General features: G+C 44.2%; 1 protein-coding gene across 3 annotated transcripts in view; it reads left to right on the top strand.

Moving 5' to 3' along the window:
* Positions 1-18,128, top strand: part of GABPB1 (GA binding protein transcription factor subunit beta 1) — a 634,768-nt gene that overhangs the window by 363,800 nt on the left and 252,840 nt on the right. For all 3 annotated transcript variants that reach the window (XM_078684756.1, XM_078684755.1, XM_078684754.1), the window contains exon 8: positions 364-552. In XM_078684756.1, coding sequence (XP_078540882.1) covers positions 364-552 — 189 coding nt within the window. The remainder of the gene's footprint in view (positions 1-363; positions 553-18,128) is intronic.

The raw sequence follows: 18,128 nt of genomic DNA, 5'->3' as shown, positions 1-18,128 counted from the left end.
TGCAAGCTTTATAACTTGTTTTGTATTAATATACGAAGGAACTGTTTTATTACTTGCACAAGTTTAACGTACATATTTTTAATCATATAATTGTCCTTTTTATTGTTGAAATATCGCTTTTATGGTTTGCAATTTGTAAAACCGAATAAAGTATTTTGACTATGACACTTCGGACAATCTTTCATGTTTGAAAATTCATTAAAAATATAAGGCTGTAAAGAAGTTAAAAAAATACATTATGGATTCTTATTTTAACTATGCATTCTAGCTTTCAAAAGCAGCAGTGTGTTTCATACATGATTTAATACTAAACATTCGGTTACATTTAGAGATTTAAATGTACACTTATGAATCTTCTTTCAGTGGTGGCTTCGGAAGAAGTAGTGACTGCAGATTCTGTAGATGGGGCGATACAACAGGTTGTAAGTTCCGGAGGCCAGCAAGTTATTACAATTGTCACAGATGGCATTCATCTCAGCAATCTACAGTCTGGAATCCACAATAGTGGAATTGGACAGCCTATTATTGTAACAATGCCAGATGGACAGCAAGGTTAGTAATAAAGGATGCTTTGTTAACTTTGTGAAAACGTGCTTTATACAGATCGTTGCAAAAAATGTGTATATAATTATTCCATCTATTGCCATATTACATGCTCGTTGTATCACATTTTGCATTATCCCTTAATGTCTAAAACTTTAGGAATTTTCCAAGTAGTTTATCTTTGTGTGCCTGCTTTGGAAAAAAGGATTTGGGAAAGCAAGCGTAAAGTGTACCTCCTTCATGTGACCGCTTCTAATTTCTGCAGCATTGTAAAAGATTTTCAACATAATATTGTAGTTAAATTTGCTGTTGTATTTTTTTATGCCATTATCTCTGTACCCATGTTCCTGGATGCTTGAGAAGACCTTGCAGAACATGACCGAATTAGAGCACTTTAACTCACAATTCAGTAGAGAAGTTGGGTACATCCATGCCTTGCCACCAAGTCAGAGCTTGGTGCATGCATTTATGGTACTCATGTTGATAAATCACTTTAATGCCCCTCCCACCCCCTGCTCAACCCAATCCAAATCCTTTCTATTTACCTTTTCATGATTGCGCCACTTTTCTTACAAGGACTGCTTCTCAGATGTAACACGCCCATCTCTGCTCCCCAACTGCAAACAGCAACCATATAAGTGGTCCAGGACGCCCATCATATCAATCACTTCTCTGTGGCCTTCAACACCATTGATCATTAGATCATTACTGATACCCTGACTCAAAGAATGGACTCTGATTGAGTTGTCCATCGCTGTTAGATTAATACTTGAAGAACAGTTCCAAGCCTTTTGAAATAAGCTCCTCCAGGTTGGTCATATCCATATAAACTACAACACTTACAAGGCATCTTGTCAATGAAACCTTTTGAAATCCTTTTCACTTACAAAGAAATCGGAATCCACCAGTACCACGAGTAATACCTGCTCAAACTGAAGATAAAGTCCAGTTGAGCTATCGCTCCACTGAAAACATACTAACGCCGTTAAAGACTTAACACCACTGATTCTGCCACTTTGGACCAAAATCATCAACAGCTCACTCCATCAAGGCTGCATCTCTGACTTCCTCAAAGTAGGACAGGTTTCACCCATACTCAAAAAACCCACAGCGGACCCCATGGACCTTAACAACTATCGCCCGATTACCAATAGCCCTACTCTAGCCAAACTCCTGAAAAAATGCATACTACTTCAATTGACAAAACACATTGACCACTTCGAGCTTCTGGATAAACGCCAATCTGGCTTCAGAGCAGGTCACAGCACTGAATCAGCTATGACACACGTAATTGATGATGCTCTACAAATACTTGATCTGAATGGAGCATGCCTACTCATCCTACTAGACCTTTCCTCAGCCTTTGATACTGTCAAACATGAGAACCTGATAGATCTGTTGAATCCCAGAATGAGACTATCAGGATCAGTGCTTGATTGGTTTACCTCCTTTCTTCAAAACCGGACTCAAACATTCAAGGCTAACAATTCCGTATCCAAACCCATGCCAGTAACCTTGGGAGTCCCACAAGGGTCCTCTCTTTCCCCAACACTGTTTAATCTATTCATAGAACCGCTCACTGCCCTATTGCAAGCATCCAACGTACAATTCCACATGTACGCAGATGATATACAACTGTACCTTAAGATACACACACCAGAGGACATCATACGGCTCAACAATACGCTTCTGAACACCCAGGCATGGTTAGCTGAGAACCATCTCAAGCTAAGTACACTAAAAACTGAATTCCTCCTTATAGCTCCACCCTCCAAAATTCCCCTCTTGCATGACTGGTTCAAACACCTGAGGCCATTTAACGTTCATCCAACCATCATTGACTCAGCTAAGTCACTGGGTATAACTCTGGATTGCAACCTCAACATGCATAAACATATTAGCAACGCTACAAAGGGGGCACATTTCCAGATTAATACACTGAGAAAGCTGAAACCCTTCTTACCATTCAACGATTTCAAGACTGCAGTTCAAGCTCTAGTCATCTCCAGAGTGGACTATGGAAGCGTCTCTCTCTGTGGCCTCCCCAAAGCCTCCACAGCTCCACTAAGAGCCTCCATTAATGCAGCAGTCGGACTCATCACAGGCTCGAAAAGAAGGTCCCACATCTCCCCTGACTTGAAAGCCTTGAATTGGCTACCATTGGAAGCCAGAATTCACCTGAAAATTGCCTGCATCACTCATAAAGCCATACACCATAATGCACCCAGCTACCTCGCCCTGAAACTGACCATCTCGGGTGGAAATAGATCCACAAGAAGTGTGGAAAACCTATTACTGAAGCCACACAGATTCAAACAAGATAAAAACGTATAAACGATCCTTCTCAGGGATGGCTCCTAGAATCTGGAACGCAATAACCCCAGAAATCAGACTTATCATATCAACGGCACTTTTCAAAAAGGAAGTAAAAGCGATTCTCATGGATAAATTCACATGAACACTATCTAAGGAAACTACGAGTTCACTAGTACCTCTACCGATATCTCTTCTATATACTCGATATACCTGTTATTGTTTTGATTTACTGTTTACATTGTGCTATGTATACGCAATTTACCTGTTGTTATTTTGTTGCATAACTATCCATGAACTACGAGTTTACTAGTACCTCTCCTAATATTTCTTTTATTTACTTGATTTATCTGGTATTGCTCTTTTTTACTGTTTACATTGTGCTATGTATACGCAATTTACCTGTTGCTATTTTGTTGCATAACTATCCCTCACTGATTGTAAAGCGCTGATATCCGCAAGGGTCTTGTTCGCGCTCTATAAAACATTCAAAATAAATCAAATAAAATACTTCATTGCCAATTAAGTTTGGATAGTCGAAGTCTCAGTGTAAGCTTAGACAAAAGAGAGTTTGCCCTCATTACCAATGCCAATGAACAGTACCAAGTTCAGAATTTATTAAAATGAATATAGATGGGTTCGCACCAGAAATTGAGAAATTCCTGGTCTTTCCTATTGCCTCAATTCTCATTTTCAAGACTCACATCACATTGAAGAGCTGGTGTCAGATTACTTTGGTCTGAAAAATAAAGCCTTTCTTCCCGGAAGAGGTCTTTTGAATAGCTTGTTGGATCCTGTTACTGCCTCACTTTAGTGAAGGTTTACTCCCTTCTTATTGGCTTTCCAGATACCCATCTGATGCCCCATAAAAGCATTTATCAGCCAGAGACTGAACACATTAAATAGACTGTAAAATATCACTAAATGACTCATATGCTTGGAAGCCACTGTGCCCTATGTTCAAGAGCAAGACTAGCGAAGCGATAGGCAAGATTCACCTAAGTAGCATTGCCTGATTAGAGAGAGGTGTGGGAGAAATAGAAAATTCATGAAAATATACTTGCCGGTATCTCGTGGAAGGCATACCTTGTATTTAAAAGTGTCATGAGGTTTCAGCAGAAAACTGGTTTGAGGAGAAAATAGGTCCCTACAGTGAGTTCACTGTGTCTGTGTGACATTTTCTGCTAAAAGAAAAAAAAATTCCCCCACATTAAATGGGATTTAAAAACGTGTGAAATGTTGCACAAGTGAAATCTTACTGACCTACTGAAGTTAATTAAATGCCAGGCTTTTTCCTGCTTCCTGCCAGGAGTGTGAAACTCCTTTCCAATTGAATTTCGACATTAGCCTTCCCTCCTTCACTTCAGAGATAAACTCAAGACCTCTCCTTCAAACTTCTCACTGTCAGATTATTACAAAGCTACTAGGTACAGAATTTGCCCCCACTTTGCTCGTGCACCTTTATCCCTTATGAGCCCGGAACCTCACCAATCCCACGTCTACCACCTGCCCCGTACCTGCGCCTTTTTCATTAATTTTCTTGTTACATTCATACTGTACATACCCATACAATGTGCACTCACACCGAAATGTACACAAAAAAAGTACTTTGCCACAACAAGACATAAGCACGGAGATCAGTAAGAGGTATGCGTTGTGAGGCACTAGTAGAGACTAGGTGAGTGAGAGAGAGGGGCACAGATGCATAAACTGTCCTACAGGCACACAACTGCAGAGAAACACACAGCCACAGCATGGGACATATACACACAAGGTACTGGTATCTGAACTAAGGACAGTTCAGCCACCGCTTTGCCTTGGTAAGGGAGGTCTAGTCATGCTGCAGTGCAGGCGGAGCTGTAATCACAAGGAAAGTAGGCTTTAAAAGTTGGATGTCCTTGGAGGGTAAATGGCTCATGTGCAGTTCATAATGTGGCTGCAGAGCAGATTCCAGGTCAGAGGAAATTTCAATCACAACATACCACAAATATAAGAATTAAAACGCAGTACATATTATCGTCCTACCTACAGGGTAAGACAAATTAGAACGGTTTTAAGCAGACTGTAGTATTAGGGACCAATTTTTTTACTAGAATTTTCCCTTTTATGATTAACTTTGTTTTTCGAAATATATTTATTAGTATACATACACCCGCCTACATCACAAGACCGACTTGTTAACAGTTGTGAACATGAAATGGATCAGTTTTACATCTCTCCCCACCTCCCCACCTGCCCAACCTCTTTGACTTAGGAGAATGCCTCCCTTACTGAGTTAGTACAATAGTACATAGCTTGAAACAGCAAGGTTGCATTGTTAGCTTGACATGTACACCAGTCCGTCTGCCTGTCTACTTGTGCAGGCGTGGGAGTGATATTTTTGAACCTTAGGTATCTGGGGCACGTTATAATTAATTCTATTGATAGCATATGCAGGTATGATTTCCAAATTTCCCTAAAACTATCACCTTTGTTATCCAGACCAATTAAGTATTTTCCAAGCATATCCCTAAAAACGCTGTACAGCCAGGTTCTATATGTGGATGTAATTCCCTGTCCAGAGGTTCAGAATTGCTTGTTTTGGCTGCACCTAACAGGAAGATGATTTGTGTATCTCTGTGTGATTTTAAAGGGTAGGAAATACAGTCTGCCACTTCTAGAATAATATATGCTGGTAACCTTATCCGTTGAGCCCGGTACATTTGATTACCTCATTGCCAACATCCTTCCAGTACCTCTGGAGCTAGTGGCTGTGCCAAAGCAAAGGAAGAAATGACCTTGGTTACCATGGTTCCTCCATCAGTGGTTGCTTTTTGTTGGCATTCTATCTCTGTACCTTGCTAGGGGTATAATACCAATCAGTCTGTCTTCTTTTCTCTTTGACGTGCTTGAGGTGCTCGCAAGTATTTTTTGCCCATTCTGAGTTGGTGATTGTCCTCCCAATTTCAGCCTCCCACCATAACTCACTGTATTTGTTTTGGATTGCTTTTGGAATTATGGGCTTTACATTTGGAATTTATTGCTTTTGGAATTATGGGCTTTAATTTTGGAAGTTAGTCACCTATTGTCAGCTTCAAGAAAAATCCGTCTTTGAAAAGAAGTCATGGGCTTGGAGACCCACGTTTTCACTTCTGTGTGGGTCACCCAGTCCCCAAACTGAAAATTGCACAATCTCTCCGTTTCAGAAAGGCCAGATCCTTTTCTGACCTATGTAAACAACTCAATGGCTATTTGTCTACAATTGGCTGCCTGCCACTCCAGAACTGACTTTCATCCATACCCTGGTTGAAGTCAGGGTTCTTATAATAGGAGTAAGAGGGGATGAATAAGTAGAGAGTGCCCTTCCGAACAATGAATGTGTTCCATGAGATTAATGTAGCACTTGTGACTTGCCGTTTTTCTTCAAATCACCTGTGCAACAATTCAAAATACCAGGCAACAACATGAACACTCTTCAAAATAGGACTCCTCACACTTTAGAATATAATGTAAACAAAGCTCAACACTCATTGCAAAGTAAAGGGGAATATTTATTGCAGCAAGTTCCCATTTATCAAATGGCAATAATATACATGTAAAATAAATGCATGTAGTGAAAAACAAAATATATATATATATTTTTTTATTTATTTATAAATACGTAATTAGAACTAGGAATACTTCACCGGCTGTCTGTTTGGCATCATCTTCGCCAGCACGACTGGGGAACCCGTTGACAGTCTCAGGCAGGAGAACACAACTGGGTACTCAAAGTAGGCCCTGGGCAGCGTGTCCACTCCGCAGTAGAGTTCCTGTCAAAGCACCAAGAGGTCTTTATACTTTTTACTAACGGAGAGAGAGACTTCTAGAAGTGTCCCCTCCTTTCATCTGCACTCTAGGTGCTAATTACATTGTGCATCGAGGCCACTCAACGGAGCTGGCCAGGCTCCGATGAGCGTTCTTATTCTCATCCTTGGACAATGCACTCATCCCATTCCATACATTCTAGCAGCTTATCTCTCTCGCTCAGGAAGTGAGCAACATAGACAACCTGTGCACGCAAGTGACCTGGGCCTGTCTGTGTTCGCAGCTGATAGGCATGGTCAGACAGACACAAGATGAAACTGTGCTCACAAAATGTAGTTAAAGTGAAATGGAGTCAATGGTCAATACACAATCTCACACTGAATAACTGCCTGTAGTATTGCGGGAGTGTCCAAGCAACAAATGGCTCTTCCAGATGTGATCGCCTGCAATTATCTGGTCCACAGAACACCAGGTCTTCTCTGTGGCCATTCTCCCCTAACTTGTAATGTGGATAATTCTTAAGTCTCGATCAGAGGAAAGGGCGTACATTGCGCGTTTTGGGAGGCTAGAATTTGTGATCCACCCATATGAAGTTATTTAAGGTGCTTTGAATGTTTTGTAGTGCTCTGTACAGTGGTTTCACAGGGAGGAATTGGTCCAAGTATAGGCATCTAGTGAGGTCATCATTTTGACTGTGGCGATGCGGCCGAGCTAAGAGAAGCCCCCAGTGTGCCCCTTTTAGAATTCAGCTTGGAGGGATTACAAAAAGTCTACAATATTGGCTCAGACTGTTTCTTACAGGGAGGGATAGATCTTAACACTGAGCTAACCAATGTATTTCCCGACTCATGACAGAGGCTAAAGTTCCCTTATGCTTGCCACTTGTTCGGTGAGAGGGATAAGTTCAAAAGTTGTGACTTCTGTTGGTGAATTTTTGAAACGTCCAAATGGAGTTAGTGCCTCTAATAAGGGCGGAAGCGATTGAGCTGGTTCGGTTAGATCATCAGCAGACATAAAGGCTGATTTTATGTTCCTCTTTGCCTATAAGCACTCTTTTAATGATTTGTTTTGCTCAGATCTCATTTGCTAACTGCTCCATATACAGAACGAATATAGTAGGGAGACCAGGGGCAATCTTTTCTCATTCCCCTCTCTATCTTAAAAGGGGTAGAGACGCTACCGTTGACCAGGACACTAGGCACTGGGTTTGCATAAATGCTAGCTATCCATGCCCTATACTTGGGTCCAAATCCATATACTTTGAGAATCGTCCACAAGAATGGACAGTGCACCTTGTCAAACCGTTTTCCGTGTTCTAGGAACAATGCTTAAGTGTGGGATCTTCGTACTTAGCCAGGTAGATTGAGTGTGCACTTATGCGAAGTCAAGCAAAGTCCTGGAGAAGATCTTGGGGTCTGCATTCAATAGTGACATTTTCCATAAGAGGAACGCAGTGACAGTTCCTTACTGAGTTTTGGGAGTACTACAATGGAGGCTTTGTGCTCAGGATCAGTAATTTAGAGTACGAGGAAAGGGAGTCATAAAGGCAAGTGAGAAGTGGGGCCAATATGGAGCAGAGGTTTTTGAAGAAAGGCTTGTAACCTTTTGCAACCTTAATTTGGCTATCACAGTAATAACCTCTTCTGTGCCTATCAGGATATCTACGGTGTCTCTTTGGAATTGTGATATGAGCCTGAATGTGGAGTCTCTGAAATAATCTAGCATTACAGTCTCACTTACCTTACCTTACCTGCTCTGCTGTGTATGGGGTTCTATAGTAATCTTAAAACGTTTGTGTGGATCTCAGATTCCTCAGTATGCTGAGACCCAGACTTGACCTATTGGGATCGACCTGTTCCCATTGAATCCTGGCCCTCCTAATATATTTGTTTCGCCCACAAGAGGGAGATTCAGTCCTATCAATGTCTAATATCTTTAGTTGTGCATAGTCCTTTAGCAGCTGCAGCAGGGTACGCCTCGTCTAACTCTCTTATGTACCTCTTCCAATTCCTTGACCTGTCCCCTGTCTGTTCTTTTTCTCCTTTCTGTCACTGTTCATTCTGGCCTCCAAGGAGCTAAAGTGGCCTCTAATATAAGTGTCTGGGACCAAGGATGAAACAAGTGGTGTCCAAACACTAAGTACCCGAGAAGTGTACCTGCAGAATGAAAAGTAACTGACCTGCGGGAGGAAGACAAGAAATTATAAAATAGCACTATACAGAGCAGTCTTGATAGTACTTGTAGAAGCATGCAACACTAGCATGCATGAATTTGTGAATTGTAACAAGTAGTGATAGAAACCAAGTTAGACAAACACGTGATACATACATAAAAACATATAGGTGGTGGTATCATACACTGTGGTCAAAAGAGAGGACACTGTGTAGATTAGTTATACATTTTACGGTCCTGAAGAATTGCCCTAGATCACATCTTGAGTAATTGATGGCATGAAATATGTTGACCTTATAAGTCACCAGGGATCATTGTCCCCGCAGGTGACATCACGTTTTTAATAAGTCAGGCAAACTCAGGAATTCAAATTTGATTTGAGACTTGCCTAGCCTTCTTTAAGTCACTAATCTTCACATCGACAGCTACATTTCCTCAGTCTACACAAAGAACTCTTAACTTGCACTTCACATCACAGCTTTGGAAAAAGATAGACGATAAAGAGCCCCCTGGAGGGTGCCCATTAGTCTTTGCAGCACCGGCCAGACTAGCAAGCCCTATGATGAAGCATGACACCCGCAAGGGTGTGTATGGGCCCCATTTCTAAACAGGAACTACTCCACTTGTAGTGGCTCCTTTTTTCTGACCTACTGTCCTTTGTCCCCTTTAGGAACAGCATACCTTTTTCTATGGAGTCGCTAAACCTTTGGCACCTGTCACCCTTCATTCAAATGACAAAAAACACAAAAGGGCAGTAAGGGATTAGTTGTTGCACCACCTATATATACACATTGATTTAAAACAGATGCTGTATGCAAGCTGCCCACCTCCTACGTCCACTGCCAAAGGATTATTACAACAAATGAATATCAAACAAGCACTTGGAGAGGCAACCAAGAGAACAGTAAAGGAAAAAGTATCAATGTAAAAAAATACAGCTGATGTCCTTCATTGAAGTATAGAAAGTCTTGTTTTAATGAAACTTCTTGACACGGTGATACACGGTGATACACTTAGAAAGCAAAAATGTTCAGTATCAATGAACCAATGAAAAAGCCAAGAAACAGCCAACGCGTTTCGCCCGCAGCGGGCTTCCTCAGGGCAAGATTTACTTGATTTAGCAGCAAACTAGTTAGTACAATCTCCAATGGGAAAAATGCGTAGACAGAAAATCTTATTGAGATGCGTATCCTATAATGATATTGCATCAGAAAATCTTTACTTTTCTTTTTCTTTTTGACGTCAGAAAGAAGTTTGCAAAAAGAGTGTAGGCTATGATAGGCCGCACATCTGATATAGTCTCTACGTGTGGGTCGTCCCCATTTTCTTTTTCTTCACAGTCAGCTCAACGTCCTGTCGATACGATTCAGCGGCAAAAAGAACTTTGATGTCTGGCCTATCATAGCCTACACTCTTTTTGCGAACTTCTTTCTGACGTCAAAAAGAAAAAGAAAAGTAAATATTTTCTCAGCACGGCGCTCAAGAGAAAATTGTCTTGGTTATATTTGCATCCTGGTCAAGCTATGTTATCCGTTGTTTTTGATGCAATATCATTATAGGATACGCATCTCAATGCTCAGGGGTTGCAGAATATTTGCCCAATCGACCACTTTGTTTTTTGAATAGTGCTGGTGGAATTCCATTCGGACCTGGAGCCCCTTCTCTTCTCCCCTTGGTGATCTGCTTCTTGATTGAGGGTAGTGATGGGTCGCCCACCTCATGCACCGATGTGTTAACTGGGTCAAGTGTGTTTGGCGCGAGCATTGTCTTGGAGCCTGCTCCTGAGTAAATGCTTGGCGGCCATCTGTTTAGGTCCATTGTACCAGCGACCCCGGCTTAGTTGTTAAAGTGCTCGAATAGAAATTGGAACCATATTTCCTCTGACAAATGCTACGAATTTCCCTCCTGGTGTGGGTGGATTATAGCGTTCAACTTTTTCCAAAATCGGGCACTATCGTTATGGTTTGCGTCGTAAAGGAGTTTTACCCAGATTTCGTCTTATTACTCTTGAGTTCCCATTTCAGTTTTTTCATTGAGTTCTGTTGATTTTGCAAAAGTGCGTGGGCACTTAAGTCCCCTGGATGTCGGCTCCGGGAGCTTAGGGTGCTATTTATTGATTTCTTAAGCAGTTTTAATTGGTCCCTTTGTGCTTTCAGGATCCTGTATGTCCGTCCGGAATCTACTTTTGATGATGGTGTGCCCCAGATGCTTAATAGCTTGGCGGTAAAGTGTTCCCGAAGTGTTATTCTGTCAGGCGTGCCTATTACTTGTATCTGAAAGAGTTCGACTGTTTTTGACAGAGACTCCGTAGTTGACGCTGCACATTTTATTTAGGACATGAAGAACAGCAACAGTTAACACGTGACAGTTTGTAACGGAGATGCAAGACGGAGGACAGTGTAAACACAACCTAGGCTAGCGTTAGCCCAATTTTATGATTCATTTAGTTTGCAGGAAAAACTCCCACTCCCGATTATTTCTAAATCATCACTTCAATTCTTTATATCAGAAAATCATTCATTACTTTTGGGTTCTTCTTTTTGGCTTCTCACAGATCCTTCAAGGTGTCATAAAGTTAAATGCATTTCTTGATCTTTTACAGCAAGCCTCTTCCTTTTTATTCCTCTCGTTGCTGACAGCTTCTTATTTTTTGTGTGTGTTTAAATCTGTTTTATTGATTTTGTTGAAGAAACATTTTTATATTGAGAGAGGTTACAGCTTAGGATTTGAGCCATCAACTATAGTTCAATAATATTGTTACATGTGAGAACATGAGAAGTCAACGTTCACCACAAAGAAAAGTACATATGTTAATATATTAGCGTAAAATCACATTCCGGTGTCTAGCAAAAATGTTAGAGTCCTTCTACCCACGGAGTCGAAAACATGCGGTGAGAACGTGGAAGAGGGCCCATTACTTTGTTATCGACTTTTCTTTCCTTCCTTTACTTATGTGATATACTACAGTGTCAACGGCAATCTGGAACAGGAATACACTTACTTTGATAACTTTATTTCGGTCGATGACCATAAAAGCACAGGTAAAATATGTACATACAATAAAATACATAAATAGTTAAGAACCAGTAGTTAAAACATTATTAAACAGTCTGTTATCAAGGAAGTGATCTTCATTAAAATTAAATTTCAGTTAATCAAGGTGGACCTTCTCCGCCACATACCGTGCAAAAAGCGGGAGACCGAGAACACAATTACGAGAGAAGTATCATATTTGAAAATTCTAACAGCTTGAGCACAATGTTTTAGTCCCAGATTCCTGCATAATGGTACCAACCAGGCTCTCCGAATTGTGCTATAAGCTGGGCAGAAAAACAAAACATGGGCAGTGTCTTCTTTGCTATTATTACAGGCTGGGCAAGTTCCCTCCTCTTGACCTGCCCATTTGCAGGTCAATGACCCAAGTGGCAGGCTGCCGTGCCTGAGTTGTGTGTATAGTTTTCTTGCTAAGGGAGGTTCAATTTGGTCCAAGAATTCCTCCCTACTGGGCACAAGTTTTACCTGCAGAAATTCCAAAGACATCCTGCCCATGTTTGGCAGGCGTTGCAGCAAACTTAGGTTATAGTGCCTCAGACAGGCCAGCAGCTCAGTTCTCCGCACCACAGGGCAACTCTCCGCCGGGGACTCCCATATTTGAGGCATTCCTATTCGATGGGCAGTAGATTTAATGTGGAGCAGCCATGGTACTTTCTTACTCTTCAACGACCCCCAGACAGCAGCGAACTCAGCTCTGTAGTCCGCAAGCTCAGGTACTGTCCAGAGCCTTCTCCAATACGGGAGGGGTCGGGCCGCTACTAGTTCAGAGATGGGATCCACGCCTAAGTCGAATATCAAGGGTAAGAGCGGGGTGCTTTGGGGTAGACCAATCGTATTTCTCATAAAGGCCCGTTCAACCCTAAGGAGGCTTATTATACTTGAATGTCCCCAAAGTTCAGCACCGTAGGTTACCGCAGGTCTAGCTTGAGCACTGTAGATTTCGAGCACTGGGGAGACTGGCTTAAAATGCGTTGTTCGGTGGAACTTACCAATGCCCCCTGATATCTGTGCGAGCTTTCGGGTGGATTTGGCTACCTGGGGGCCCCAGCCAAAATCCTCAGTCAAAGTGACCCCCAGGTATACAAAAGTTCTCACCCTTTCGAGTGGGGTACCGTTTAACGTAGGGCTAGGGCGGGTGCGTTTCGGGGGACCGAAGATCATACATTTTGTTTTTTCTAAATTAATCTCGAGTCCCCGCGAGGCGCAGAATGAAACAAACCCGTCCAAAACCCTCTGGATGCCTGTTGATGTTCGCGACAACAATAAGGTGTCGTCTGCGAACATCAGAGCAGGCACCCTCCCTGACGCCAACCAGGGGGCGTCGCTATCCCTGACTCTATTTAGTTCCCCCACCAAACCGTTTATATAGAGACTAAAGAGCGTGGGAGCCCATGTGTCAGGAATCTTTGCCCCCTGTAGGACTGCGTTAAATAGTACAGTTAAGTATGGAGCCCATATCTTTGGCTGGGAACGGAAGAGATCACCTGGTACCCTGTCGAGGCCTGGCGCTTTGTTAGGAAGTTGTCTACTAATCGCAGTCTCCACCTCCTTGGCCGAGATACTCTCACCACTTCTCAGGGCCATCCTCATCTCAGTGTCCCTGTGTTCTAGCTGGTATCCCGTGCCCGAGGCCCCTTGCAGTCGACACTCGTGCGGGGGGTCTTGGGCAAGAGAATTCCAGGAGGGACCTTCAGGCTCTGGAATCCCAGACCTATCTAGATGGTCACTATGACTGATCACAGGGCCAGTGTAGAGTGCAGAGAAATGCGCCTCCCACATTGAGGGGGGTATATTTGGTAGAAGGGTCCCCCCACCAGCGTTTGCACCAGAATCTACTAATGCCCAGAATAGTTTAGCATCTTTAGTCGCAAGGGCACCTCTGAGTTCTTCCCACCTGTCTTCTTCCCACTCCCTTTTACCCCTAATCAGCTCCTTTTTGTAGATCTGTCTAGCTGCCCTAATATTCTGTCTATCTTTAGCCTTAATCGCCGCAAGGAGCTCCTTTTTCGAGTTCCTGCACGCATCATCAAACCAGGGGTGTGTTTTTGGAACATACTTCTTAATTCTACTTATAGGGTAGAACACATCCCCTAGTGCCTCAACCAGCTGTTTGTGTGTATCTAACGCCTGCTGCCAACTAGGCGAGACACCCATCTGCTCTATAAAAGGGATAGCGAGTTGGTAGATTTTGGCAAGCTTCGCGGTTGAGTCTACAAGGTGGGGCCACTTGACCCTCCTTCTATTGTTGGTCAGCATAAGAGGAAGTGTCGTCAAGGCAGGTATGTGATCAGAAGTGGTTAATCCAAATGACCCTGGTTTAAAAGTTACTACCAGGGCATTGTGATCACTGTCCTGTCTTTGGATGACCCTGAATTCTTTCAGCTTGTCCCAGTTTTTAGCATCCACCATTAAGTAGTCAATGATGGTAGTTTTATTTGCCCGATTAAAAGTTGCCATTGCTAGGCGGTCAGGTTCCAGTCTCCCATTGCATGCCCGCAGGGATGTCGCAAGGGAGAAGCTTTTTATTTGGAGCACAAGAGGTGTCCACGCCCTGACGGGGGCAATGTTCGGGTCCGGGATATGCCATAGTGCATCTACCTCATCTTGATCACCCAGTTCTATACTGCCCAAAGGTTCGAATTGGCAGTTAAAATCCCCTCCAAGAATTATTGAAATAGAGGGGTCTAACCCTTGGATAAAAGAGTTCAGGGCTCTAAATGTATCCGATTCCTGGCCATTCCTAGATGGCCTAGAATAGGTGTTTATTATTGCTACTTGTGGTCGGCCTGGAGGTTGCATTAGGATACACTGAATATCCGGGGATTTTGTTTGGATCTTGGTAGCTTGGGTTCCCAGGAGAGTTCCTATCCAGATTGATAGCCCGCCTGATGGACGGCCTCTGCCTGTAGATACTGCCAGGGTATCAAATGTTGCAAAGGTCGTGCTCGAGCTCTCTTCTAGTGCCCATGTCTCTTGCATCAAGCAGATGTCATATTCTGCCATAAAGGTAACCCACTCGGGAGTAAGCAGCTTATTTTGTAACCCGGCAATATTCCAGGAAACTACCTTCAAACATCCTTCCTCTGAACTTGCTCGTCCTTCGACTTCCCTAGTCTCCCTGGTGCTAGTCCTTTTCCTTTCTAAGTTAACAGCTTCTGGAGCTTCCTTCAGCATTTGGGGCAGAATATTCTCTTTTGGTACCCCTGTGCTTCTGTGTTCTACATTTGTATCCTCTAGGGGTGGGGTTTCACCTCGAGTAAGTCAATCTACATCTTCCAGGGCACTGAACCTATTCCAATGTGGCTGTATTGGGGGTAGTAGACCATAGGAAGACATGCCCTGCCTATAGACCTCCCCATTTGTAGTTCTATGTGATATGGGAAAGCCCCCCCTATTAGTGTGTGGGTCTTGTACGACATGGTTCCAGGCTGGGAGTGGGGTAGAAGTACGAGAGGTGCAGAGGACATATCTGCATGTCTGAACTATAGTGCGGGGCATTACAAATATACCCTACAGCAGAGACGTCCCTGAAATTCAGAATTATCACATCACCGGCTACAGTCTTTGGGCTCCTCCCAATCCAGCCCACTCTTCTTGCTGACAGGATTTCCCCAGAGACATTCCCCGGAAGGGGTCTATTTACTCTGAGCCACTGTATGCACTTATTTTTCAGCAAAGTCTACCTTTCTCTTTTCCCCTCGGTTAGCGGTGGAACTCCTACGAGTGCCACCACATAGGATTGAGCATCGGGGGTAGAATAATTGTTGGTGGTTGTCGGGGAAAGTTTCTAGATGTTTGACTTTGTTTTGGTGGTGAACTAGTGCTGTTCATCACCTTGTCGCCCTCTTTTGACTTTGGGTAGTCTTTCTCATTGGACTTTGGCATGTTACCTGCTGCTTGGGAAGACTGTTTTTGAGGGTTGGCCCTTGGCAGGTGTTGGGGCGGGCGTGCGTGGCCTTCTGGGAAATTGGTGTAGCTGCAGCGTTAGTGGTCTGTACTGGGGTGTTTTTACTTCCCACTACTCTATTTCTTAGAGCGCTTTGGGACGGTGTATCAATAACTTAAGGTACAGAGTTTATCACTTGTTTAGCAATCTCAAAAGGCCCTCCCCCTTTTGAGTTAGTGGCAGCAATAAGTTTATCAAGTTTTGAAACCAGAGGCTTGAGCTGGGCAACAATAGTCCGCTCCACGGAAGCTTGTAGGTCGGCGACCATGTTTGTGACCCAGCATGGTATTCCTAGTGTTGGGCCATTTGTACTGGTGGTCGGTGTCACCAAGTCATGGTTTGCCAATTTATTATTACCCACTTTATGTATAATATTACCTCTCTTTTTCCTCACGCACGGTTTACGTGCAGCTGTCCTTTTCTCCGGGGTAGGGGATGATAGAATAATTGGTTGCTCCTGGGCAGCTGTGGGGATCTCAGCGGGCAACTGGCTGCAGGGCAAGTCTACAAAGGATGGAGCCAGAAATGAGTTGGTGTCCAAGACATCAATCGTGATAGCTGAGGTGTCTTTTCCCAGGGTTTGCATGCCTAACGTTGGGGTTATCGATAGCCTCCTCTCTGTATTCTCAATTGCGTTTACCACTACACCGATGGTCTGTTGCAGCATTTTATCGATAGCTGTCAGGGTTGGTAGAGTTTGTGGATCGGCTGCCAGCAGCTTGGTGTGAGATCGTGTCGCAGGGGTTATAGTTTTAGTTCCCCGTTTATTCATTTTTGGGGTGGGATGTTTCAAAATCAGTAGCTGCTGGAATACGTCAAAAGGTCGGGTGCCCCACCTCAAGGTCTCCCGCTGCGCTGATCAAGCACTATGCAGATAGAATAGAAGTCGGTTTTGACCAATTAGAAACAGTACCTTTATAATCATCAGTAGATGGAGAAAGGGGGGTATCCCGTCCCGTCCTCTTCCGTCCCCTGACGGCCACAGACGGCCCGCCCTTTGCCCGGGCTTCGCTCGGCGTTCCGCTACGCGCCCAACGTGATGTTAAATAGTTAGCGTAGAGGGCGGGGGAGTGTCTTCCAGGGGGCGCGGCCAAGATCTCTGTGGCTGTGCAGGGACTCCTGGTCTAACGAGTCCCTGCCTGTCGCCACCCTTTGCAGCACACCAGTAGCTCCTCCACTCGTCCCTGGTCCTGGCAAGCGGCAGCACAAGCCCCTCGCCACGCTGGGGCACCCGCGAAGCGGGTGCGGCGAGAGGTAGCGGTTTCTTTGGCGGTACCCCATAAGCGTAAGGGATAAAGGGCAGCCCAACGGCAACAACTACAGGTCAGCTCTCCCACCTTGGGCTTTAGTTCGTTTGATTATAAGGCTCAGCTGGGCGGGGGGCGTGGCTTCCAGGGGGGCGCGGCCAAGATCTCTGTGGCTGTGCAGGGACTCCTGGTCTAACGAGTCCCTGCCTGTCGCCACCCTTTGCAGCACACCAGTAGCTCCTCCACTCGTCCCTGGTCCTGGCAAGCGGCAGCAGAAGCCCCTCGCCTTTCACCGCGAAGCGGGTGCGGCGAGAGGTAGCGGTTTCTTTGGCGGTACCCCTCAAGCGTGAGGGATAAAGGGCAGCCCAACGGCAACAACTACAGGTCAGCTCTCCTATACAAATACAAATCGGCCCAACTTGGCTTTCCCCTGATGCCCTAGAATCCCGGAAAGATATCAAGGTACACATTACCCATTAATGAACACAGCAGATCTTTGCTACAGATGAGGGCTAGTACAACACCGCTATCTCTGCCTTGTAGTGTAGAGTAGCACATTAGCTTACTGTGACTTTCGCACCCGTTCCCGCCTCCACATCAGTGTGCTCAGAGTCTGAGCGCTGGTCTAGTCGGAAGCCATGTAACATAGTGTCCGAATTGGCAGCTATAGTTTTCTTACGCAGCCCCTGAGTGTCTTCTTTGTGCAGTGTGGCACTTTTGGCTTATGCCCACACTAGCAGCGGATGCCGCCATGCCAGGAATTGGGGTGGGTCCGGTGACTTCCATTGCCTGGTGATTAAGCGTTTAGCCACTATCAGACTCTGATCAAGAAATCGCGATGTAACCCTTTACCTCTTGTTTCTGCAAATGAGTCATAAGATGCATGCCTTCCACGTGTGTAGGTTCGTGCAGCTCGTGCAGGCGGTCAGTTGATTGGTTTCTTGCGCTAGTAAGTGTGGATGAGGACATGCCAATAGCATGTGAAGGAGGTCACCTTCTAGTAAATGACAACTGGGGCAGTATGCATCTGTGGTTTTATATTTGTTAATTTTTGCTGGCATGAGATG

The sequence above is a fragment of the Lissotriton helveticus genome, chromosome 3_2 (assembly GCF_964261635.1).
Source record: "Lissotriton helveticus chromosome 3_2, aLisHel1.1, whole genome shotgun sequence".
Lineage (NCBI taxonomy): Eukaryota > Metazoa > Chordata > Amphibia > Caudata > Salamandridae > Lissotriton > Lissotriton helveticus.
This window is presented reverse-complemented; position numbering and strand designations above follow the sequence as displayed.